Consider the following 27,619-nt stretch of genomic DNA (forward strand, 5'->3'; position numbering starts at 1 on the left):
CCATGCAGGGCAGATGCCTGAAGCCCCAGCCGCCTGGGACTCACAGCCCAGGTCTCAGCCCCTCTGCCCATTTTTTTTTTTATTGTCCTTTCGCTATAACGAACCCCTGGCTACAATGAACAAAAGGCTTGGATCCCAACAGGTTCGTTATAGCGAGGGTGTACTGTAATCAACTAGTAATCACAGTAGCTAACCATATTATCATTCTTGCTTGCAGTACAGGCTGAGACTCGTAACTTCCTGTAACAAACTGAGCAACCTTTTTTCCTTGATGTATAGAGGGCTTCTGAACACCCTTGTGTAACCAGACTGGCTAGTCATCTCAAACCTCTGTATGTTAAGAGCACCCCAGAGTGCTGCTGGTGTGGCAATGTGCTCATGTTCTCTGGGCACTCTGTCTTCAGTTCCAGCACTTTGAGACAGCTACCCAGAATGCATTTACACATATATGGTTAAGCAGAGCACTAAGAATAGACACGCAACAAATGATACAAGTTTATATTGTTTATAAAAAAACCCCAAACCTACTTTGGACAAAAGCTGAGCTGTATTTGTTGTAATCGGGTTGGTAAGTGTTTCAAAAACTCATTACAAACACATGCCTGTATTTGCAGTGTAGACAGGTCCTAAGTGTCCTAAACATGTGAAGCAATTAATCTGTCCACCAAACACTAATCTCTTAGCCCTCAATAAAGTGGGGGTGTGGGGGTGAGAGTACTTCTTACCTTTCAAATGACCGGACATCTGGGATGAGCAAAAAGGGTACATATTTTCCTTTCATCATTCCTACTACTGTAATCAATAATTATTACTCTCATTTGAGGGATATTCCATTACAGTAGTGCCAATGACCGTGCTCTTTTACTTACTTCAGTGGGTACATACCAGCCTTAGGTCTATTACATCCTGAAGCATGAACCGAATCCTGGAGGACGTTTTTCTCTCTTTCACAATCTTCTCCATTTGATTAAAATACTGGTCCATACGGGGCTATAAAAAAAAGACACAAATGCCATCAACTCTCAGAAGAACAACGGAATGCAACTTTACCTGGGCAATCAATTTTGTCCCAGAGTAGTCTACTGATCATTGCTGCAAGGCACGGTATGATTGATTCAGGGATCTAGATTTGCTCTGTGTGAAAATGTGCATCAGGTCATGCACACTTTCATGCATGTACTGGACTTATGTGTGTATGGCCCAAAGCATGCTTACATGATGGCAGGGGAATGACAATGGGATTCTACAGATCCCTGCCTAATTCACTGCAAACTTTCAATATATTTTGACTACATAGATAAGTTGCCACATCTATATACACAATATCCTTTCAGTCAGTTACGTTCTCATTACAAATAGTGCTATCATTTACTGACAAGAAGCGTGTTTTTTCCCCAAAAGCTCATACATTTGGCCACATTAAAATCAATTTTCACTAGGACACTGAAGGGCACTTCTATTTATCAAGGGCTTGCCAAACTCTCAAATTTCAACCACCAGTCATTTTGGAGCTAGAAATGTTATAAAAAAAGAAGTTGCAAGATTTTTTGTTAATAACCAAAAAGTTTAATTTTTTCAGTCCTCTCATTCAAAAACCGTGGAACCCTTTTCCTTCCAACTTTTTTTTAAAAAATTAACTCTTGGGCATGGGCCAATCCCGGAAAATGTCATCCTTAAAGGTGAAAGTTTCAGAAAGCAATGAGTGATGGAAAACAGATACTTAAACAGGAAATTCTCCAGCAACTTTAATTGTAACTATTGCTAGCATTTCAGCTACAATGAAAATGCTTAATAAAATGTTCCCGCTATTATTAGAAAGTAAATATAAGGGGTCAAATTCAACCCTGGTGTTGTAATTCTAATGAAGTTAATGAATTTGGCAGAAAGAGTATTAACATAAATAAGCAATAAGAATAGAAAAAACAATACACTAAGTGTTAGGGGGCTTATTCCTTCACCCACTTACTTCCCTGGTCCTTCTCGCATGAACAGAGAGCAACAATACCTGAAGTCCGAAGGTGCAAACAATTTGATGTTTATTGGGGTGAACTTCCAGCAAGCATGATTCCAGTTTCCTTCCTTAGTGTCCCTCTTCCCAGCTCTGACACCACAGAACCTTACCTGTGGCCCTGTTCCCATTCCTGCCCTTAGCTAAACATGATTCCAATTTCCTCACCCCCATTCCCTGTTCCCACTCCCCCCCCCCCACACACACACTCACTTCCTGATTGACTGCAGACTATATAGTAAAACTTGAGTTCTGCTTAGCTATACCTTAACCAATCATTCCACTAAAATTAAACCAACCAATCCCAACATGATTATTTAACCAATTATATCCCACCACCTCAATTAGTTCACACCCAGCAAAATTAACTATACAGCAGACAGAAACAATCACAGAACCAGACAGAGATCATGCAGGCAAACAATAGGGAAATGGGGACTACAGTGATAGAACAAACACAGAAATGAGGATTTCACATCCTAGCTATTGATAAGTGAGTTCTTGCCAGACAGGATGCTATCAAACTAAGTTTCCTTTTACATCTTCTAAGCACTTCCCTTTCTCTGGAGGCGATAGGCATTATCAGGACAGGATTGTATTCCTAACAGCCCAATAGCACCTTCTTTCAATGTGACTAGGTTTCAGTGTGAGGATGTGACCGTTCGCTTCCCAGCTTATGGCTGCCTCTGCTGCTTAGCCAAAGTCCTTAGCCTAAGAACAGGGCCTCAGACTGTCACAGTAGGAGAAGACTCTTACACCGGCAGATGGTGATTTTGATACTTTCTTTTATACCTCTATAACTAGCCAAGTGATAAGAATACACCTAAATTCTTAGAGTATAGGCCTTTACAGACAGGCCTGAATATCTATATCCTAACAGTAAGTACAGCCTACGAGCCCGCTCCTGATCCTAGGAAGCGAGGGTCTGTCTACACTACAATCAGAGGTGTGATTGCAGCACATGTAGACAGACATAAGCTAGCTTTACTCTAGATGTCTTGGGTACCAATAACAGTGAAGCCACGGTGGAACAGGGTAGTCACCTGAGTACATTACAAGGATCACTGGTGGACTTGTACTTGGGTGGCTAGCCCAGACTGCTGCAGCTTCACTGCTAATGGTACCCAAACCCAAGCCAGCAAGGTAAAAGCTAGCTCGGGTATGTTTATATGTGCTACAATCACGCCTCCAGTTGCGGTGTAAGTCATACCCTTAGTGACAGAACTCTTACCGACATCAATGGTGCAGGATTGAAGCCTTGAGTGATGCAGCTAGTGTGTAGATACTGAGAAGGGGAGGAATTGAGGGAAAGTACAGTTACTTACCCTATAGTAATTGAGGTTGTTCAAGATGTTGTAGTCAATGTGGATTCCATGTGCATGAGACCAGATTTCTTTTAATAGCTGTGTCTGCCAGGGCCGCACATATATCCTGTGCCTCCTTGTACTCCCATAGAGGGGTCATGGCCCTCCCTCAGTTCCTTTGCAATTCAAAGCCCATTTAGCTGAGGACTCTGAAAAGCGGGGATGAAGGGTGAGTCATGGGATTCACACTGACTACAACATCTCAAAGAGCCACAGTTACTGTTTGGTAAGTAATTGTACTTTCTTCTTCTAATAAGAATATAGCAGTAGGGATATATTACCGACCACCTGACCAGGATGGTTATAGTGACTGTGAAATGCTCGGGGAGATTAGAGAGGCTATTCAAATTAAAAACTCAGTAATAATAATAATGGGGGATTTCAACTATCCCCATATTGACTGAATACATGTCATCTTGGGATGGGATGCAGAGATAACGTTTCTTGACACCTTAAACGACTGCTTCTTGGAGCCGCTAGTCCTGAAACTCACAAGAGGAGAGGCAATTCTTGATTTAGGCCTAAGTGGAGCACAGGATCTGGTCCAAGAGGTGAATATAGCTGGACCCCTTGGTAATAGTGACCATAATATAATTAAATTTAACATCCCTGTGGCAGGGAAAACACCACAGCAGCCCAACACTGTAGCATTTAATTTCAGAAAGGGGGACTAAACAAAAATAAGGAGGTTAGTGAAACAGAAATTAAAGGTACGGCACCAAAAGTGAAATCCCTGCAAGCTGCATGGAAACTCTTTAAAGACTGCATAACAGAGGCTCAACTTAAATGTCCACCCCAAATTAAAAAACATAGTAAGAGAACCAAAAAAGTGCCACCGTGGCTGAACAACAAAGTAAAAGAAGCAGTGAGAGGTAAAAAGGCTTCCTTTTCAAAAGTGAGGAAAATAGAAAGGAACATAAACTCTGGCAGATGAGGCATAAAAATATCATTAGGACAGCCAAAAATGAATTTGAAGAACAATGAGCCAAAGACACCAAAAGTAACAGCAAATTTTTTGTTAAGTACATCAGAAGCAGGAAGCTGCTAAACAACCAGTGGGGCCCCTGGACGATGGAGACGCTAAAGGAGCACTCAAATGAGAAAAGGCCATTGCAGTCCTGGTGACTAATCACTGTTTAGTTTATCTATTTGTTCTGGTGACAAATCAGTGTTTAGTTTATCAATTTGTTCCAAAACCTCCTCTAATGACACCTCAATCTGGGGCAGTTCCTCAGATTTGTCACCTAAAAAGAATGGCTCAGGTTTGGGAATCTCCCATCTGCCAGAGTTTATGTTCCTTTCTATTTTCCTCACTTTTGAAAAGGAAGCCTTTTTGCCTCTCACTGCTTCTTTTACTTTGTTGTTCAGCCACAGTGGCACTTTTTTGGTTCTCTTACTATGTTTTTTAATTTGGGGTGGACATTTAAGTTGAGCCTCTATTATGGTGTCTTTAAAGAGTTTCCATGCAGCTTGCAGGGATTTCACTTTTGGTGCCGTACCTTTAATTTCTGTTTCACTAACCTCCTTATTTTTGTTTAGTCCCCCTTTCTGAAATTAAATGCTACAGTGTTGGGCTGCTGTGGTGTTTTCCCTGCCACAGGGATGTTAAATTTAATTATATTATGGTCACTATTACCAAGGGGTCCAGCTATATTCACCTCTTGGACCAGATCCTGTGCTCCACTTAGGCCTAAATCAAGAATTGCCTCTCCTCTTGTGGGTTCCAGGACTAGCGGCTCCAAGAAGCAGTCATTTAAGGTGTCAAGAAACGTTATCTCTGCATCCCATCCCAAGATGACATGTATTCAGTCAATATGGAGATAGCTGAAATCCCCATTATTATTATAGAATTTTTAATCCGAATAGCCTCTCTAATCTCCCCGAGCATTTCACAGTCACTATGACCATCCTGGTCAGGTGGTCGGTAATATATCTCTACCGCTATATTCTTATTATTAGAGCATGGAATTACTATCCACAGAGATTCTATGGTACAGTTTGATTGATTTAAGATTTTTACTTCATTTGATTCATTTCTTTCACATATAGTACCACTCCTGCACCAGCATGACCTATTCTGTCCTTCCGATATACTTTGTACCCTGGTATTACTGTGTCCCATTGATTATCCTCATTCCGCCACATTTCAATATCCTCATTTAATATGAGGCACTCTAGTTCACCCATCTTATTATTTAGACTCCTAGCATCGGTATATAAGCACTTCCCATCCTTCCTGAATCAGCTCCCCCTTTCCCAAAAGTTTCCCCAGTTCCTAATAAATCTAAACCCCTCCTCACTACACCATCATCTTATCCACGCACTGAGACCTTGCAGTTCTGCCTGTCTAACTGGGCCTGCGCATGGAACTGGAAGAATTTCAGAGACGATTACCATGGAGGTCCTGAACTTCAATCTCTTATCTAGCAGCCTAAATTAGGTCTTCAGGACCTCTCTCCTATCCTTTCCTATATCTCTGGTATCAACATGTACCATGACCACCGGCTCCCCCACAGCACTACACATAAGTGTATCTAGATGTCTTGAGACATCCGCAACCTTCACAACAGGCAGGCAAGTCACCATGCGGTTCTCCCGGTCATCGCAAACCCAGCTCTCTATGTTTCTAATGATCGAATCACCATTACTAATACCTGTCTCTTCTTAATAACTGGACTTCCCTCCCTGGGAGAGGTATCCTCAGTGTGAGAGGATACCACAACATGATCTGGAAGAAGGGTCTCAACTATGGGATCGTTTCCCTCTGCCCCAGTTGGATGTTCTCCTTCCATGAGATTTCCATCCTCCTCAAGAGCACAGAGGCTGTCAGACCAGAGGTGGGACTGTTCTATTGTGTCCTGGAAAGTCTCTGTCTTCCTTAGCTCCTCCAGTTCAGCCACTCTGGTCTCCAAAGCCCGTACATGGTCTCTGAGGGCCAGGAGCTCCTTGCACCAAATGCACCCATAGGGCAGGTAATCATACATGCTGCATTGAGTGCAATAAATTGGATAGCCCCCACTCTGTTGCTGGACTTCTCTTTTAACTCCTGAAGCTCATTCCTTTGTTGTTCTTTGATTTTTTACCCAGGTATTTTTGGCTTTAACTTTAAAGAATGTTAAGTGTATCTAGCTCCCCTCACACTCCTCCCTCTCAAAACTCCTCTGTTAGCCACTCCTGTTTGCTAGCTCCTCTGGTCGCTTAGGAGCAGGCATTTTAAAGCCCGGGTCTCCCTGAGCAGCCCTGACCCTGGTTAAGGCTTGATGGGTGCTAAAGGGCTTAGAGATCAAAGCCTCGTTAAGAAGCTCTCAGCCTTGCCTAGCAGGCCACTAGGCTCAGCCCACGGTCCCCCAAACAATCCATCGAGGGATCATTGTAAGGATCAGGATTGGTTTCCATTGTGATCCCTGCAATCCACCAAGCTGCAAGGAAACTCCCTTCTAAGAGCAGCTGAAAACAATTAGCTCAGTTTCCAGAGTTGTGTCTGATTGAGATCTGGCAGACAAATCTGAATACGTCTTCATCCCTTGCCTGGCTTGTGTGAAATAGAAGCAGATGATTAATGCCAATGGGATTGAGTTAATCTAACGTTTAATGCACTAAACTACACTTACATCTACTGGAAAAATAGGGGAAGGACAATGTAGCAGTGCAGTGTGAAACATCTGCCTCAGGGGGGAGGGATAGCTCAGTGGTTTGAGCATTGGCCTGATAAACCCAGGGTTGTGAGTTCAATCCTTGAGGGGGCCATTTAGGGATCGGGGCTAAAATTGGGGATTGGTCCTGCTTCAAGCAGGGGTTTGGACTAGATGACCTCCAGAGGTCCTTTCCAACCCTGATATTCTATGATTCTATGATCACACTACAGGTTGTGATCACAACATAACACAAGGTGAATTTTCAGAGAAGACAATACAATCAGAAGACTTGTCTAAGCCTGGTTTCAGAGTAACAGCCGTGTTAGTCAGTATTTGCAAAAAGAAAAGGAGTACTTGTGGCACCTTAGAGACTAACAAATTTATTTGAGCATAAGCTTTCGTGAGCTACAGCCGATGAAGTGCGCTGTAGCTCACGAAAGCTTATGCTCAAATAAATTTGTTAGTCTCTAAGGTGCCACAAATGCTCCTTTTCTTTTTGTCTAAGCCTGTGATTGCTTTGATAATGAGGAAGTTTAGGTCAGTCAATGTGCCTTGCAGATGTTACCATGAACAATTCATTTGAAGATGTATTTCCATATGTAACACAATCCCCAAGGAGCAAAGAAACCGGAATACATTTTAAGGCTTTGGGGACTGCGGTTGACAGATTAAGATTCCATGTGTAAAAGGAAGATATTATGTATGTCAAATACTTTTCAGGTTGTGTAGCTGGGTGAATTACTTGGAAACAGCTAAACAGCAAAAGGAATTAAAATATTTCAGCTAGTGCTTAATGTAGCCAACAGTACATAATATATTGGAAAGGGGTGGGAAGGCAATGTGACAGGGTGGGGATGAAACATTCTCAGCATCTGATTTAATAGAACATGACAGAAATTCCTAGAGAAAACAACGGCAATGGAAAGTACTGAGCCCCCACTTTTGCATCCCTGTTCAGCCACTGTCACTCAGTCCTTTCTTTACCTTTGCTTTCTCAAAGTCCAAGTCCTTGCCGATGGTGGTGAGCAGGCGGCAAAGGCACTCCAGGGATTCTTCATCATGGTTCTTAAGCAGCTTCACCACACAGTCATGCATGATGGCCTCTGTCAGCATTTTAAGTTTGAAGAGTTCACCAATGAATTTGATGTTTCCGATGGATCTCCGTCGAGCCTTGTCCTTGGCCTCCTCCAGCTCCTCATGGAGTCGCGTCTTCTCCTCTTGCTGTAGAACAGAAAGGGGAATTCTAGAAAGCATGCAAATGGAAACCACACAGTAGCACATGCTTCTGAAAAGCTAGAGTTACTGCTGTTCACATTCCCAACCTCTTACTCCCCAAACTATGAAACATATAATCATAAGGGCTTCAGTTAATGCAAATAGCCTTTTTATGAAACCCAACCACAGCAACATAGGAAATCAAAATTTTCCAAAGCATCCACAGCAGTCGTATGATTTAGTTGGGGATTGGTCCTGCTTTGAGCAGGGGGTTGGACTAGATGACCTCCTGAGGTCTCTTCCAACCCTGATAGTCTATGATTCAGTCCTTCAAGATTGCCCTGGCTGGGATGATTTAGTTGGGGTTGGTCCTGCTTTGAGCAAGGGGTTGGACTAGATGACCTCCTGAGGTCTCCTTCAGCTCTAGTCTTCTATGATTGGACTATCAAAGATCACTGAGATTTTATGAAGAAACTCACAGTGGTAGAAGCTTCAAGTTCTTTTTGCTTCTTCTCAAAGACATCATCATCGGCTTTGTCTTTTTCAAATTCCTTCTGGCAACGATTCAGTAGCAACTTGCGGAAATTTACTGTGCTCCCAGGCTTGTCTGCCATAGGTACTTTCAGCTGTATCCAGTGGAAGAAAAACACAGGGAAAAGCACAATTAAACCTTGCCATACAAAGGATCTCAGCTATGCACTCTCAGTTACATTTTATTACATATTTTATAAACAGTAATAGCAGAGATTGCAAGGCTACTACAGTTAAGCATCTTGCCAGTGTTCTCATTAGACAACCATGTTTTTGATTAGACAATCATCTTGCCAGTGTTTTTCATTAGACAACCATCTTGCCAGTGTTTTCATTAGACAACAAAATTCAGATATGAAAATTTTCTCCATACTAAACCTTGTCTGACAACATCTTAGCGTAGAAGTAGATTATGGTTTCCCTACAAAGAATCCTGTTTATGATTCATGATTTTTTAAAAATAAGAACATTTTAAAATACAGATTTGTATTATGCGTTTCAGATTCCAGAGCTATGCCACAACAATATATATTATTGTTAATAAACATTCACAGAGCACTCTGTATGTATTGCCTATGTAACAGTACGTACACCATAGCTAAATCTTATCAGGTCCATGATTTGCAGGGTTCATTTCAGAAATGTGCCACTCTGGGGCAGTGCTCTACCAATGACAAAAACAGGGATCAACACTTGGAAAAATAAGGGTCATTCCCCAAATGTTACGGGTAAATGTTTCTTACCTTAAGATTGGTGATTCGGCCCTCCCCTATCTCGCCTGAAACTTTCTGATGCCTGAAATGGCTTTTCTGGAGGCAGTGCTTCTTGTCTGTGAGTGACAAGAGGTGCTATTTCTGGTAGGATTAGTTCTCTCCATCACTACCTCTTCTTCTCTGTTTTCCCTCCTCTTCTCTACCTCTACCCCTCTTTTCTCCACCCTCAATCTCCATTTTTCCTTTCATTTTTAAAGTACCTATTGTGTTAGATATCGTAACAGGTCTAATGACTGACACTAGTAGGGTGACTGATGTCTAACATAAGGAAAATCTCACTTTTACTGCCAATAGCATGGCCAGCAATCCTCGACTGTATTATTTGTCATGGTGCACCATTAGGATAAAAATCACTCAAGTTCTATGTAGAATTGGAATTATCTGGCCAGGGCACAATCCTGTGGCCTGAAATGAACTCTGGATCTGATGAGGTCAATTCCAAAAAGGCATTAAATTCTATCATAAATCAGTAATAGTTCTTTAATCTGCATGTCCATTTCAAGATGGCATTTGCACCATTCTGTTACTGAATCACTACTGGAGTGGTTATGAAGTATCACATTGATGAACTGTGTACCTGTTTTCATGACAGTCACTGCAGTAATGAGTCAGGATACCTACTTTTTAGTTTAAAATGTGCCTCGATACAGATTTACACGATACACATCAAAGCCTTCTCTCTATCAAATAAATAAACAGCTTTAAAAAGTTTGTGTAAATATGCTTTTACATAATACATCATAAACACTGCAAAAAGCCACTATAAGTGTAACTGAGAACACAGTTGGGACTACAAAACCATGAGGCTCAAGATAAAAAAAAGTGGATTGATTGTCAGAGCCCAGGGTCAGTTTGTGGGGCTGGAATGTAGAAATTGCCTCAGCTTTCTACTCGCAAACTGAACAAATTTGCTCTGGAAATCAGTGACACAACTTGAATCTGGAATCCTGTTTTTATGGAAAAAGAAAAGGAGTACTTGTGGCACCTTAGAGACTAACCAATTTATTTGAGCATAAGCTTTCGTGAGCTACAGCTCACTTCATCGGAAGTGAGCTGTAGCTCACGAAAGCTTATGCTCAAATAAATTGGTTAGTCTCTAAGGTGCCACAAGTACTCCTTTTCTTTTTGCGAATACAGACTAACACGGCTGTTACTCTGAAACCTGTTTTTATGGAGCTACTTTTAGGACTGAACTGCAATTTAATCACCAAATTTTCAAAGGTGCTCAGCACCCAATAGCTACAAATCTGGACCTCAGTTTAACATCACTCCTAGTCAATTTCACTCTGGGTTTTCTGGGTGCATGTGTGGCCAATATATACATGTAAACACAATTTTGTAATATAAGATTTTCTCAGCTACACTAAGAAGTTCAATAAAAATACTAAAGGGTATAATTCTGCCCTGGATGTGTTTACATAATTCCCATTTTAGTCCATGGGAATGATGTCCAGCAAGGGGAGAACTTACCCACAGGAAACTCCTGATTGACTTTTGCCACTCTTACCGTTACAAGACATCTACACATATTTGCATAAGCCACAGAGAAGCTGGGCTCATCGATGGCTTTCTCAAAGACCAGGTCAATGACTCCTTTTAGCCTCTCTTCTGTGTCTACAGTCAGGTCTGTTACTTGCTTCATTAGCTGATTGAACATCTGTGGTGTCAATTTGTTTAAGATACTTCGTACCTTGCGGAACAACTCCTAAACATGTCAGTAAAAACAACAATAAGTGCAGAGCACAAACACAGCAAGATTATAGGAGGTGATCTGAATAATAAACTGGTATGCATTTTAAAGGTGAACAGAAAAACTTTTAAAAGGAGTTTTTAAGATGCCAAGTCACTAACAGAATGTATGTCCAGAACTGATCAGACATACATACCGTGAAACCCCCAGACAAGTCCTTAAACACAGTCCTATCTACTCCGCATCAAAATTGTATTAATTATTACTCACAAACAGAGGTTTCCTATTATTGGAATTGCAATCTGCAGTGCTTTGAAACTATGAGTGATTTTCACTGTACTTGACAATTAATAGAATTTCACTATATCCCCATTCCAGTGGAGGCAGGCTCCACTGTACATTTTATAACAAAATACTTGAAAGTCAGTTCTGCCGCCACTTACCCACAAGATGGATTTTGTGGATCTCTCCTGTAACAGTTGATAACTTCACCTGTATCTAAAGGACCAGGAAGTGCAGGAACATGCACCTCTCTCAGTTTTCTAAGGTAAAAAGCTTTTCAGTTCACCTTTAATATTAACTCATCTATGGATTAACAGCAATAGAAGAAGAGGGGCAACCCTTTCTAAAGTGTCTATGTGATTCAGAAGTAACATAGGCAGTTAGGAACCAAAGTCTCATTGACTTTTAGTGACACAGGCTCCTAAATGCCTAAGTCACTTTTGAAAATAGGACTTGGGCACTTGAAATTTTTTTTATCTGGAATAACTTCAGAAGCAGTCATTTATGTTCTATAGTTAAGTTTAACTTGAAGAAGCTTTGTTTTTTTTTATCAATAGAGGTAACAAGCTTTTACTATATTTACTCTAAGACAGATAATTTTATATTCATTTGGTCAAGTTTGTATTTGTCAACTGGAACAAAATTCCACTGTACTCCAAAAATATTCCGCTGTGGTTATCCCATGAAAGAGCATGAAAGAGCGGAGGGAGAGAAACCTACAGAGAAAGTCTGAGATACAGCAGTGTGGGCATGGGCGGGTCTTTGCTAAAGGGAAATCTACAGAAGAATCTTAGTGCCGCTCAGGCTCAGTACAGAAATACATTCTACAATGGGATGAAAAGGAAGTTCTGTGCTACACTGAAAGTTGGAGGTTGTTTATTTTTAAGGGGAAGGCAGAAATATTCAAGTAAAATAGTTGCATAAAAATAATCTTGGTAGAGAGGTAGTAGGTTGTCTGGTATTCCCTGTCTTCACTCTCTTTATATATGAAGTGACCCAATTTTAACTCTGAATAAGAGTAAAACAAAAAAATAAAGTCAGATCTGAACTGTGACTCAAACTGGACAGCAGTGCTGCTAGGGTTATTGTCCAGACAAGAGTATCACAGCAGCAAGAAGAAACTACCATCGTTCCAGTGTTAATAGAATGAAATGTTAGTGTCTATTGAGGATTCAATTAACTGTGTGTAAGACCACTCCAGAAGTTCACTGGCATTCACAAAGTGTGTTGAGACTGTTCTCACCTGGGTTTTTATATTTTCTGGGTCCTCAGCCTGGCTGTCTCTTTTCAGGCTTGGCTTCCAGGCATTTTCTGCTTTCTTCAGGTGGACATCTTCTTTCACACATACAGTGATGATCTTCCTGGGCTCCCTCCTCTGGCTTTGCTGTGATCTTCTTGGTCCAACATTCAACAACTAGGACAAAAAAATTCTTTATTATATCCCCTTTAATACTCACGGCTCACAATACATGCTCCAGTACTCAAGTAATAGCTGTGGGTGACAATACAATCAATCAACAGTTCACCCTGCTACTGTTATGAATTCCTCTCAGACAGTAAACTGGTCTAGCTTCCAGCTTGGTATCTGCGCAATGCAGATTAAAGGGACAAATAGAAGACACTCTTCCCTCTGTCAGCCATCATCACAACTGAAATAGGATGGCTGCTACCTATCAATCAGAACCTCTTCAATCCCACCACACTGCTTAAGCTCTGTGGAACTGATTCCCAGCCCTGGTCTACACTACGAGTTTAGGTCGAATTTAGCAGCGTTAGATCGATTTAATCCTGCACCCATCCACACAACAAAGCCATTTTTGTCTACTTAATGGGCTCTTAAAATTGATTTCTGTACTCCTCCCCGTCGAGGGGATTACGCTGAAATCGACATAGCCAGGTCGAATTTGGGGTAGTGGGGATGCAATTAGATGGTTATTGGCCTCCGGGAGCTATCCCAGAGTGCTCCATTGTGACCACTCTGGACAGCACTCTCAACTCGGATGCACTGGCCACGTAGACAGGAAAAGCCCAGCAAACTTTTGAATTTCATTTCCTTTTTGGCCTCCGTGGCAAGCTGATCAGCACAAGTGACTGTGCAGATATCATCAGCAGAGGTGACCATGGAGTCGCAGAATCGCAAAAGAGCTGTATAGGGAGACGAATCCGTGCTATCAGAACTCCGTTCCAAAAGACGAAATGCCAAAATATTTGCAAAAATCTCCAAGGGCATGAAGGACAGAGGCTATAACAGGGACCCGCAGCAGTGCCGCGTGAAACTTAGGGAGCTCAGGCAAACCTAACAAAAAAACAAAGAGGCAAACGCCCACTCGGGGTCAGATCCCCAGACATGCCGCTTCCCTTCTCCTGCAAGGGAGTCTCACGCAACAGGGATGAGGATTCTGGGGACAAGGAAGATGATGAGGAGGGGGAGGTTGAAGATAGCACATACCAGGCAAGTGGAGAAGCCGTTCTCCCAGACAGCCAGGAACTGTTTATCACCCTGGAGCCAATACCCTCCCAACCTGGGCTCCCAGGCCTTGAAGGCGGAGAAGGCACCTCTGGTGAGTGTACCTTTGTAAATATAATACATGGTTTAAAAGCAAGCGTGTTTAATGATTAATTTGCCCTGAAGACTTGGGATTCATTCGCAGTCAATACAGCTACTGGAAAAGTCTGTTAACGTGTCTGGGGATGGAGCGGAAATCCTCCAAGGATATCTCAATGAAGCTCTCCTGGAGGTACTCCCAAAGCCTTTGCAAAAGGTTTCTGGGGAGGGCAGCCTTATTGCGTCCTCCATGGTAGGACACTTTACCACGCCAGGCCAGTAGCACATAGTTTTGAATCACTGCATAAGAAAGCATGGCAGCATGCGGTCCCGGTGTTTCAAGCAACATCCATTCTTTATCTCTCTGTGTTATCCTAGGAGAGTGATATCATTCATGGTCACCTGGTTGAAACAGAGGAATTTTATTAAGGGGACATTCAGAGATGGCTGTTCCTGCTGGGCTGTTTGCCTGTGGCTGAAAAGAAATCATCTCCGCTGTAAGCCATGCAGTGGGGCAAGGGGTGAAGCCATCACCCCAGAGAATTGGGTACGGGGGGGGGGAGGTATAGTTGGGTTTGTGCTGCACGTTAACCTGAAAACGTCAGCTCCTCCTTTTAAATGGCCTTAAATGGCCTTTTAAATGGTCTTTTTCAATTTTACTCTCCCTTTTTTCCCTCCAGCAGCTGCAAATGTTTCAACGCTGCCACTAGCATCTCTGTCCCAGAGGCTAGTGCAGATAAGAAGGCAAAAAACACGCACTCGCGATGAAATGGTCTCTGAGCTCATGCAGTCCTCCTGCACTGAAAGAGCCTAGCAGAATGCATGGAGGCAGACAATGTCAGAGTCCAGGAAAGCACAAAATGAACGCGAGGAAAGGAGGGACACGCAAGAGGATAGATGGCTGGAGCAACAGGAGAGGTGGCGGCAGCGTGATGAGATGAGGCAGGATGCAATGCTGAGGCTACTGGAGGATCAAACTGATATGCTCCAGCATATGGTTGAGGTGCAGCAAAGGCACAGACTGTTACTGCAGCCCTTGTGTAATCAACCGCCCTCCTCCCCAAGTTCCATAGCCTCCTCACCCAGAAGCCCAAGAGCGTGGGGAGGGAGGGGGCGCGCGAGCAGCTCCGGGCACCCAACCACTCCACCCCAGAGGACTGCCCAAGCAACAGAAGGCTGGCATTCAATAAGTTTTGAAGTGCAGTGTGGCCTTGTCCTTCCCTCCTCCCTCCCCTGCCCCTAGGCTACCGTGGCAGTTATCCCCCATTTGTGTGACGAATTAATAAAGAATGGATGAATTTGAAACAACAATGACTTTATTGCCTCTGCAAGTGGTGATCAAAGGGGGGCGGGGAGGGTGCTTGGCTTACAGGGAAGTAGAGTGAACCAAGGGGGCAGGTTTTCATCAAGGAGAAACAAACAGAACGGTCACGCTGTAGCCTGGTCAGCCAGGAAACTGGTTTTCAAAGCTTCTCTGATGCGCAGTATGCCCTGGTGTGCTCTTCTAATTGCCCTGGTGTCTGACTGCGTGTAATCAGCAGCCAGGCGATTTGCCTCAACTTCGCACCCCGCCACGTACATTTCCCCCCTTACTCTCACAGATATTGTGGAGTGCACAGCAAGCAGTAATAACAGTGGGAATATTGGTTTCGCTGAGGTCTAACCGAGTCAGTAAACTGTGCCAGCGCGCTTTTAAATGTCCAAATGCACATTCTACCACCATTATGACAGGTTTCAGAGTAGCAGCTGTGTTAGTCTGTCTTCACAAAAAGAAAAGGAGGACTTGTGGCACCTTACAGACTAACCAATTTATTTGAGCATGAGCTTTCGTGAGCTACAGCTCTGATGAAGTGAGCTGTAGCTCACGAAAGCTTATGCTCAAATAAATTGGTTAGTCTCTAAGGTGCCACAAGTACTTCTTTTCTTTCTACCACCATTCTGCACTTGCTCAGCCTATAGTTTGAACAGCTCCTGACTACTGTCCAGGGTGCTTGTGTATGGATTCATGAGCCATGGCATTAAGGGGTAGGCTGGGTCCCCAAGGATAACTATAGGCATTTCAACATCCCCAATGGTTGTTTTCTGGTCTGGAAAGTAAGTCCCTTGCTGCATCTGTTCATACAGACCAGAGTTCCTGAAGATGCGAGCGTCATGTACTTTTCCCGGCCATCCCATGTTGATGTTGGTGAAACGTCCCTTGTGATCCACCAGTGCTTGCAGCACCACTGAAAAGTACCCCTTTCGGTTTATGTACTGGCTGCCTTAGTGCTCCAGTCCCAAGATAGGGATATGCGTTCCGTCTATCGCCCCATCACAGTTAGGGAATCCCATTGCAGCAAAGCCATCCACTATGACCTGCACATTTCTCAGAGTCACTACCGTTGATAGCAGCAGCTCAGTGATTGCGTTGGCTACTTGGATCACAGAAGCCCCCACAGTAGATTTGCCCACTCCAAATTGATTCCCAACTGACCAGTAGCTGTTTGGTGTTGCAAGCTTCCAGAGGGCTATCGCCACTTGCTTGTGAACTGTGAGGGCTGCTCTCATCTTGGTATTCTTGCGCTTCAGGGCAGGGGAAAGCAAGTCACAAAGTTCCATGAAAGTTCCCTTATGTATGCGAAAGTTTCGCAGCCACTGGGAATCATCCCAGACCTGCAACACTATGCAGTCCCGGGCCCAGAATCGTTTGCAGACTGGTTTCCCGGGCCCAGAATCGGCGTTCCATGGCATGAGCCTGCCCCATTATCACTAGGATGGCCAAATTGCCGTGGCCCGTGCTTTGAAAGAAGTCTGTGTCCATGTCCTCATCGGTCTTGTCACCACGTTGCCATCACCTCCTCGCCTGCTTATGCAGGTTCTGGTTCTGCATAAACTGCATGATAATGCGTGAGGTGTTTACAACGTTCATAACTGCTGCGGTGATTTGAGCGGGCTCCATGCTTGCCGTGGTATGGCGTCTGCAGGAGAGCTGAGTTGCAGGGGAAGCAGTGGTTGGAATACCAGTTGTGAAGACCTACCGCACCGTCTGCTACCAGGACACAACAGCTGAGTGGGCTGCACGCTTGGCGTGGTATGGCGAGACAAGAGCAGCCGAGCAGAGTTGCAGCGGAAGCGGTGGATGATGACGGTCATATGGAGGACCTGTGAGGTGGATTTATAGCACAAGGAGAGCAGAGTGGCAGTGGAAGTGGTCGTTCGATGATGATGGTTTGCAGCCCTACTGCACCATCTGCTGAAAGCAGTATGGCACCAGCACGGAAAAAAAGGTGCAAAATGATTGTCTGCCGTTGCTTTCACAGAGGGAGGGGCGACTGATGACATGTACCCAAAACCACCCTCGACAATGTTTTTGCCCCATCAGGTATTGGGAGCTCAACCCAGAATTCCAATGGGCGGTGGAGACTGTGGGAACTGTGGGATAGCTACCCACAGTGCAACGCTCTGAAAGTCGACACTAGCCTCGGTACTGTGGACACACTCCACTGACTTAATGCGCTTAGTGGGGACACACACAATCGACCGTATAAAATCGCTTTCTAAAAAATCGACTTCTATAAATTCCTCCTAATTTCGTAGTGTAAACATACCCCCAGTGTCCAACGGGAAGTTTTGAAAAATAGAGACTATTAAGATAGGAGGTCACAGTAAAAGCATGTTTTAGGACTAAGCAGAATCTTCCTGTCTATTTTAAACATGTAAGCTCAGGCTAGTAAATTATGTTTTTGGTAAAACTATTAGCCTATTACTGACGTTTCAACTGAATTTGGTTTTAAACAACAAAGCTATTTTTGAATTGCACATAGAAAGGAGGGGTCAATTCCCCTGAGGCTGAGTAATTCAAAACTGGTATGATTCAAATTTTCTCTAAACTTCACTGCTGGAGGAATGTAAATTTTTCTTTTGAATGATGGCACTTACCACCTCCCACAAAGTAGGCAGAGTGGGACAGTTTAGCCTATTCAAAACCACACATGAAGAATGCTGACGGTACAGTAGAGAAAGATCATTTGTATTGGCAAAAGGGTATAACACACACGCCGCGCCAGAGTGACCTTTGGTCTCTGGTTTAAACACTAAATGTACTGAATAGTGCACTAACTTGTATATCTCTGAGTGTGCTTGATATGTTTGTCAACAAACAGTTCTTTAATGCTTGTTAACAAAACATATTTGACATCTTTTCTGTGCTGTATACAACTTTTACACACAATTTTGGACACTTCAAAAGCCAGTCTCTGTTTGACTAAGTGATTAATCCACATTGTTGAAGCAAAATCATCTGAGATATTCAAATGGCTAAACTGATTACATGAAAAAAATGCTTGTGGGCTGATGCCCTGCATGCCAAGTTTCAGCCTAAAACACATTTTTGCCAGAGTTAGACAACCCCTGAGTATAGGTGCTTATAATAGGAATGTTAAACATTTCACTTTGACAGCATAAATGCTTGCTGCTGATAAAAGAACATCACAACATACTAATGGTCACTACTGGAGTTTAGTTTGGCTTTCATTAAGTGATAATGCCAATGGAATGAAATGTTGTCACAGGATAATGATCTCAAGCACTTACATCCTTCATAGAATCATAGAATATCAGGGTTAGAAGGGACCTCAGGAGGTCATCTAGTCCAACCCCCTGCTCAAAAGCAGGACCCATACCCAATTAAATCATCCCAGCCAGAGCTTTGTCAAGCCTGACCTTAAAAACTTCTAAGGAAGGAGATTCCACCACCTCCCTAGGTAACGCATTCCAGTGTTTCACCACCCTCCTAGTGAAAAAGTTTTTCCTAATATCCAACCTAAATCTCCCCCACTGCAACTTGAGACCATTACTCCTTGTCCTGTCCTCTTCCACCACTAAGAATAGTCTAGAACCATCCTCTCTGGAACTACCTCTCAGGTAGTTGAAAGCAGCTATCAAATCCCTCCTCATTCTTCTCTTCTGCAGACTAAACAATCCCAGTTCCCTCAGCCTCTCCTCATAACTCATATGTTCCAGACCCCTAATCATTCTTGTTGCCCTTCGCTGGACTCTCTCCAATTTATCCACATCCTTCTTGTAGTGTGGGGCCCAAAACTGGACACAGTACTCCAGATGAGGCCTCACCAATGTCGAATAGAGGGGGACGATCACGTCCCTCGATCTGCTCACTATGCCCCTACTTATACATTCCAAAATGCCACTGGCCTTCTTGGCAACAAGGACACACTGCTGGCTCATATCCAGCTTCTCGTCCACTGTCACCCCTAGGTCCTTTTCCACAGAACTGCTGCCTAGCCATTCGGTCCCTAGTCTGTAGCTGTGCATTGGGTTCTTCCGTCCTAAGTGCAGGACCCTGCACTTATCCTTATTGAACCTCATCAGATTTCTTTTGGCCCAATCCTCCAATTTGTCTAGGTCCCTCTGTATCCTATCCCTGCCCTCCAGCGTATCTACCACTCCTCCCAGTTTAGTATCATCCGCAAATTTGCTGAGAGTGCAATCCACACCATCCTCCAGATCATTTATGAAGATATTGAACAAAACCGGCCCCAGGACCGACACCTGGGGCACTCCACTTGACACCGGCTGCCAACTAGACATGGAACCATTGATCACTACCCGTTGAGCCCAACAATCTAGCCAACTTTCTACCCACCTTATAGTGCATTCATCCAGCCCATACTTCCTTAACTTGCTGACAAGGCAAGCCATGACAAAACACTGAAAGAGTTATGTGGTAAAGAGGGTTTGTGTACCAACCTACTAGCCTTTCACGTATGAAGACACTTTCAAATCTAATTGCAAGACACGTATAAACGAATCTAACAGTCTCATCCTAGTTCCCATTTGTGCACACCATAAAAGCCACATAATTGCACAAGTAAATCCATATCACTGACAAGATTAGCAGATCCGTATTACAGTGTATTGGCAGACAACTGTGTGGAAATTTATACAGCACTTGCTTGCACTATGCCTTGTTGAAATCCATGCCATCAGTCACTTCAGTTCCATGACTACTGAAAATTCACTCACCATTTTCATTCAAAACATGCTCGCTCTGGTTTGATGCTGGTGTGATATAACAAAATCTGCTTGGAGCCCGATCAGTTTATAACCAATATTACAAAGTACCTATTCCAGGCTCTAAGTGCCTTTGCAAATGTACAACCACATAAGACAGAAACTTTCCTTCATACTAAAACCAGAAAACAGCCACCTACACACAAAATCAAACCCAAACACTATCTGCTTCAGCCATAAACACCAGCCCATATCATGCCTCATCCTTTTGAAAAAACTAAGGCTTGGTCTACACGCGGTATAACCATGTTGCTCAGGGGTGTGGATTTTATGTCAGTATAACTTCGTCACTCAGGAGTGTAGAAAATACATATCCTTGAGCGACGGAGTTCTAAATCCTTGGCCCCTGGAGTAGAGAGCGCTATGTTGATGAGAGGACTTCTCCTGTCGACACAGCTACTGCCTCTCAGGGAGGTGGAGTACCTTCCCTGTTGGCGTAGGTAGCATCTTCAGTAAGCACTACAGTGGCTCTGCTGCAGCACTGTAAATGTAGAAAAGCCTTAAGTAAAGAAAACAGTTTGCAGAGTGCCCTGAAAGTAAACAGATTTGGGCCTCTTGCTAAATTGAGGGCCCTCCATGGAAAACAGCTTGCCAGAAGCCCCCTCTCTTTTACACCAACTGGGTTTCAGCTTGAGGGACCCTTCATTAACTGCAGCTGTGCCAGTAAAGCATGGGGAGAGAGGTATCAAATAGGCAAGTACCAAAACATTTAGGGTTTATAGACACCTACAGTAACTCCTCGCTTAATGTAGTTATGTTCCTGAAAAATGCTACATTAAGCAAAACAATGTTAAGCAAATCCAATTTCCCCATAAGAATTAATGTAAATAGGAGGGGTTAGGTTCCAGGGAATTTTTTTTTTGCCAGACAAAAGACTATACACACACAGAGAGTATAAGTTTTAAACAAACAATTTAATACTGTACACAGCAATGATGATTGTGAAGCTTAGTTGAGGTGGTAGAGTCAGAGGGTGGGATATTTCCCAGGGGATGCCTTACTGCTAAATGATGAACTAGCACTCAGCTGAGCCCTCAAGGGTTAACACATTCTTATTGATGTAGCCTCACACTCTACAAGGCAGCATGAATGGGGGGAGGGGAGACCGCGTGGCAGAGAGAGACAGAGACATACACCATGTATGTGTGTGAGAAAGAGAGAGACAGACACAGACCGTGTGTGTGTGTGTGAGAGAGACACACACACACACCATGTGTGTGAGAGATAGATGCACATTGCCCCTTTCAGTACGCTGACCCCATGCTAAGTAAACTGCCTTTTTAAGTATATCAGCAAGTTGAGACAGCAGCTGCTGCCAGCAAGTTCCCTCCATCCTGAGCTCTGGCGTGTTCCCGCCTGCTCTGTGGAGAAGGGGTACAGGAGCGTGGGACAGAAGCGGGGGGAGAGGGACACCCTGACATTAGCACTTCTCTTCCCCCCCTTCTGCACAGCAAGCAGGAGGCTCCCGGGAGCAGCTCCAAGGCAGAGGGCAGGAGCAGCAGAGGGCAGTGGGGGGAGGGACAGCCGAACTGCCTGGCAATTGATAGCCTGATGGGCAGCTGCCGCACAGGGAACTTAGGGGAGCTGATAGTGGGGCTACTGGTCCACCCTGGTTCAAGCTTGCACCAGCTCCAACGGGCTGCTCTTTCTGCAAGCAGCGGACAAAGCAGGCGGCTGCCAAACATTATAAGGGAGCACTGTGCAACTTTAAATGAGCATGTTCTCTAATAGATCAGCAACGTAACAATGAAACAATGTTAACCGCGACAACATTAAGTGAGGAGTTACTGTACTGAAATATAAGAACATGTCAAGTCAATGCATTTGTTATTAAAGCAGGTTACATTAATCCTAGGGCAGTGATTTATTTCTGTTATATTAAATGGCTGAGGTAGAATTCATTATTTCGCCTAATGGGCATTGGTGCCACAGTGGCAAATGTTGACTAGACCAGTGCAGTCTTTTTGAAACCGGTTTGGTTTACAGACCTTCAATACATCAAAGCAGCTAATCCAGAAAAGTAGTTTTTTTAAAAGAATAATATCTATATTTATGAATAAACTGATTTCAAATTGGCTGAATATTTGTGGTTGGCTTTTAAAATACCTATCAGTGAACAGTAGTCTGTTTGGAATGATTTATATTAAAAATAATATATTATAAGCTTTTTGCAGCAGGAACTGAATATTGGTCTGTGTTTGTGGTGCCTAACACAATGGGGGCCTGGCCCCTGCCTGGGGCTCCTCATTGCTACCACTATTACCACTACTAAATTACTACTACTATTAGTAATCATTAATTATATAGCACCTTCAATAATAATGCTATCACTTTACACTTCTATAACACCTTCCATCCAAGGATCTCAAAAGTGTCTAACGAACTCACCACGCACCCTCCTTACAGCTGGGGAAAACTCTAAAGGACTTGTCAGGTGAGTCAGAAGCACAGCAGGGAACTCATGAATAGTAAAATGGGTCCCTAGTGTTTTCTTTCTGGTTTAGATTCCCTTCTTAGAATATCATCAAACTAATCCAAATCCCTCAGAAACATCCAGGAAACCAAAGAAGGCTAACTGCTCCTCTTTATGCTCATCTGGGTACATTTTTCTCTTCGTACACAAGTAGGCCTTATTTGTTTCTATATTTTTCAGTTTTCATCTGTACCATAAATATCTCTCTTGGTTCTATTTTGAGTAACTCTGAATTATCCCTCCATGTTGTTTTGTTTGAAATTTGCTATTTCTGAAATGACAGACAGAAAGCCAAAAGAAGCAAAGAAAGAACGTTGTCATGTGTTGAAAGCTTATTAACTCTGAGCTGCTTGACATCATTTTGAGAGTAGGGATTAGGTGGTGGGCTTCAGTGGTTTATGGGCGTGGCATGTGTAAAAGTGAAATGACGAGAGTGGACATATAATGCCAAAACAGATGTTGGTGCATTTTACAAGAGGATAACATTTGATTTTTCTAGGCTGAAATCCCTCTTATCCTACAATGAATAATATTATAGGATAGCAGGTTTGTTAAATACTGTTACCTTTAAAACCTACCCTAAAAATGCACAGTAAGAAACTACTCTTTACAGGCATAAATGTAAAATGTATGTTATGTGCTGAATGCTCCAAATGAACGGGGTAAGCAGGACTTACCTTGTCTCCCCCTTTCCACAGGTCTGCAAAGTGCACACCCCTCGCAGATCCCGCTCAGGCCAACGTCCCAGCATGCCCTCTACTGGTGATGTCCCACCCACCACTGAAGAGACTGCCTAGAGGGGTACAATGCAAGTCTTGTTTCGTTTTTTTTTGTTTTTTACAGTATTGCATCTTTTTGTAAAGTTTTCTGTTAATTTTATTCTCTGTAAACAATACAATTATGAAAAAGAAAACTTTACAGAAAGGTGCAAAAACCGGGGTGGGGATGGGGAGAAGGAGGGATTTGTCTTACCCCTATCGGCAGGTTCCTCAATGGTGGGTGAGATGAGACCAACAGAGGGCATGCTGGGGTGCCACACCGAGCCACAGAAGGCAATCCGGGGTTGTTCTGCACTTTGCAGGCCTGCTGAAAGAGAAAGAGCCATGTTTAAATTACTAAAATGTTGAGTGTCTACTTTACTGTTTGAGACATTCAGCACATAGAATCATAGAATATCAGGGTTGGAAGGGACCCCAGAAGGTCATCTAGTCCAACCCCCTGCTCAAAGCAGGACCAATTCCCAGTTAAATCATCCCAGCCAGGGCTTTGTCAAGCCTGACCTTAAAAACCTCTAAGGAAGGAGATTCTACCACCTCCCTCGGTAACGCATTCCAGTGTTTCACTACCCTCTTAGTGAAAAAGTTTTTCCTAATATCCAATCTAAACCTCCCCCACTGCAACTTGAGACCATTACTCCTCGTTCTGTCATCTGCTACCATTGAGAACAGTCTAGAGCCATCCTCTTTGGAACCCCCTTTCAGGTAGTTGAAAGCAGCTACCAAATCCCCCCTCATTCTTCTCTTCTGCAGGCTAAACAAGCCCAGCTCCCTCAGCCTCTCCTCATAACTCATGTGTTCCAGTCCCCTAATCATTTTTGTTGCCCTTCGCTGGACTCTCTCCAATTTATCCACATCCTTCTTGAAGTGTGGGGCCCAAAACTGGACACAGTACTCCAGATGAGGCCTCACCAATGTCGAATAGAGGGGAACGATCACATCCCTCGATCTGCTCGCTATGCCCCTTCTTATACATCCCAAAATGCCATTGGCCTTCTTGGCAACAAGGGCACACTGCTGACTCATATCCAGCTTCTCATCCACTGTCACCCCTAGGTCCTTTTCCGCAGAACTGCTGCCTAGCCATTCGGTCCCTAGTCTGTAGCTGTGCATTGGGTTCTTCCGTCCTAAGTGCAGGACCCTGCACTTATCCTTACTGAACCTCATCAGATTTCTTTTGGCCCAATCCTCCAATTTGTCTAGGTCCTTCTGTATCCTATCCCTCCCCTCCAGCGTATCTACCACTCCTCCCAGTTTAGTATCATCCGCAAATTTGCTGAGAGTGCAATCCACACCATCCTCCAGATCATTTATGAAGATATTGAACAAAACTGGCCCCAGGACCGACCCTTGGGGTACTCCACTTCATACCGGCTGCCAACTAGACATGGAGCCATTGATCACTACCCGTTGAGCCCGACAATCTAGCCAGCTTTCTACCCACCTTGTAGTGCATTCATCCAGCCCATACTTCCTTAACTTGCTGACAAGAATACTGTGGGAGACCGTGTCAAAAGCTTTGCTAAAGTCAAGAAACAATACATCCACTGCTTTCCCTTCATCCACAGAACCAGTAATCTCATCATAAAAGGCGATTAGATAAGAAGGCCATTACTTACTGTAACTGGAGGTTCTTTGAGATGTGTGGTCCCTATCTGGATTCCACTGGGGATTATGCATGCACACAGTGCCTTTGGATTCAGAGAATTTGAAAGTAGCGTCTGTTGGCCTGCGCATGCACCTTGACTTGCCTTGTACTTCTGTCAGAGGCAATAAAGGGCGGGGTGGACCAACCACATCTCCAGTTCCTTCTCTACCACAAATCTGACAAATACGCAGCAGAAGGGAAGGAGGGTGGGACTAGAATACAGATAGGGACCATGCATCTCAAAAAACCTCCAGTTACAGGTAAGTAACCTCCTCTTCTTTGAGTGATGGTCCCTCTTGTATTGCCGAGGGTGATTAACAAGCAGTACCTAAGATGGAGGAGGGAGCGACGATGAGGATAGAATGGTCATGTGGAGAACTGCCATGCCAAAGGAGGCATCTGACGCTGAGTCCTGTACAGAATTCCACGTGGCTCTACGTATGTCTATGAGGGGCACATCCTGAAGGGAGGCTGTGGTTCACACCTGAGCTATCGTGGCCCGCACCCCTGTGGTGGGGAGGCTGGCCTGTCAGCTGGTAGCGGAGTTTAATGCAACCCAAAATCCATTTGGAGATTCTTTGGGTGGAGATGACATGTCTGCTGAGTCTCGCTGGCACTGCAACAAACAGTCTAGGGGACTTCCTGATTGATTTAGTGCTTTGCAGGTAGAAGGTCAGAGCTTGTTGGACATTGAGGGAGTGGAGTCAACGTTCTTCTGCAGGTGCGTGTGGTTCCGGGAAGAAAATAGGTAAGTGAATGGATTGATTAATGTGTAACCTGGAGACCACCTTTGGTAAAAATTTTGGGTGTAGACATAGAAAGACTTTATCATTGTGGAAAACTTTGAAAGGTGGGTCTGCCCTCATAGCTCCGAGTTCGCTGTCCTTTCTTGTGGAAGCGATAGCAACAAGGAAGGGGACTTTTATGGAAAGAAAAGACATGGAGCACGATGCTAATGGGGCTCAAAGGGAGGCTTTGTTAGCACGGAGAGAATTAGATTCAGGTCCCATTGTGTTGCGATCGCTTGAATGGGTGGGAAGGTTCCGATGAGCCCTTTCCAAAATCTAGTGATTAGTGGATATGTAAAGACGGAGTACCCTTCCACTGGAGGTTGGAATGCACTAATTAGCGCCTGGTCGACTGTCAAAGAGCTGAAGATGAGACCTGATCACTTTAATGAATGTCTAGGATGAGGACAATCTCTGCCAATTCTGGTAAAACTCCTTTTTGTTAAACCAAGATGAGAAACATCTCTACTTGGCTTGGTAACATTACTGAATGGAGTCCTTCCCACTGCTGGAGAGAATGTTTTGCACAGTTGAAGAGCACATCCATTCTAAAGCAGATGCCCATCCAAATACCATGCTCTGTGGTGGAGCGCATGTGGACTGGGATGCCTGAACTCGCCATTGAACTGGGTCAGCAGATCAGGGAAGTTGGAGATGGGAATTGGTGGGCAGGAAGACACGTGGAGGAGATTGGGAAACTAGAATTGTCTGGGCCTGCAGGTGATGATCAGAATGATTGTCACTCTGTCTTGTCGGATTATGTGAAGCACTCAAGGCAGGAGCGGTAATGGAGGGAGGACATAGCTGAGTTGGTCTGAACAGGAGAGTAGGAGAGTGTTGCCCTTGAAGTAGTGGTTGAGGGTTCCCCTGGAGCGGTATGTGGTGCACTGGCTGTTCTCCCATAGGTCTCCGGTCGGGGACCACAACTGGCAAAAATATTGTGTACTACTAAGTCATGAAGCCCCACTCGTGGTCGATTGCAAAATGTCTGCTGAGCGAGTCTGCGAGTACATTCTGTGTCCCCAGAAGATAGGCTGTGGACAAGAGGATCTGGTGATTGATGCACCTGTTCCAGAGATTGACTGCCTCATTCCCCTGTTTCTTGATATAGAAAACAGTGGTGTTGTCTGACATGATGAGAACATGATGGGAGTGAATGAATGGAAGGAAAGATTTGCATGCCTTTCTTACAGCTCGGAGTCCTGAAATATTTATGTGCATCCTGAATTCTCTGGGAGTCCATGTTCCTTGTGTCATGTGATCATCCATGTGAGCTCCTCAGCCCACCAGGGAAGTATTACGATTATCATCTTGTCTGGGGAGGAGGGAAGAAAGGAAATCCACATGGATACATGATGTGGGTCTGACCATCATTGGATGGATGAATTCACCTTGTCAGGGACTGTCAGCATGAAGTCCATGGAGTGACGGTTTGGTGAGTAAATGGGCCCATATCTGAAGGTAGCAGAGGTGAAGTCACTTGAAAGGGGTCACGTAGGCACATAAAGCCATGTGACGAAAGGAGGGAGGGACAGCCAAGTCCTGGCCGGTACATAAGGATTGCTCATGATGTGAGTTACGATGTCGCTCATTTTCTGAAATCTGTACCTGGGCAAGTAAAGTTGTGCTATCACTGGATTTATGGTAGCACAGATGAAGTGCAGAGACTGCATGGGATCGACTATCGATTTCTTGAAGTTGACACCGATTCCCAGGGAAGAAAGGAGGCTAACGAGATAACTGGCTCTGTGGATGAGGGGAAAGCAGTGGACATGTTGTTCCTTGACTTTAGCAAAGCTTTTGACACAGTCTCCCACAGTAT

General features: G+C 44.0%; 1 protein-coding gene across 17 annotated transcripts in view; it reads right to left on the reverse strand.

The window, feature by feature from the left end:
- The window catches only part of EIF4G3 (eukaryotic translation initiation factor 4 gamma 3), a 440,859-nt gene that overhangs the window by 76,601 nt on the left and 336,639 nt on the right, over nucleotides 1-27,619 (reverse strand). For 12 of the 17 annotated variants that reach the window (XM_073316601.1, XM_073316591.1, XM_073316590.1 and 9 more), the window contains 6 exons: nucleotides 23,558-23,671; nucleotides 12,742-12,912; nucleotides 11,034-11,231; nucleotides 8,702-8,848; nucleotides 7,992-8,228; nucleotides 886-990 (listed from right to left, as the gene is read on the reverse strand). In XM_073316601.1, the coding sequence (XP_073172702.1) occupies nucleotides 886-990; nucleotides 7,992-8,228; nucleotides 8,702-8,848; nucleotides 11,034-11,231; nucleotides 12,742-12,912; nucleotides 23,558-23,671 (972 nt within the window). The remainder of the gene's footprint in view (nucleotides 1-885; nucleotides 991-7,991; nucleotides 8,229-8,701; nucleotides 8,849-11,033; nucleotides 11,232-12,741; nucleotides 12,913-23,557; nucleotides 23,672-27,619) is intronic. The other 5 variants (XM_073316594.1, XM_073316593.1, XM_073316600.1 and 2 more) reach the window with 2 other exon arrangements.

Source organism: Lepidochelys kempii, chromosome 18 (genome assembly GCF_965140265.1).
Source record: "Lepidochelys kempii isolate rLepKem1 chromosome 18, rLepKem1.hap2, whole genome shotgun sequence".
NCBI lineage: Eukaryota > Metazoa > Chordata > Testudines > Cheloniidae > Lepidochelys > Lepidochelys kempii.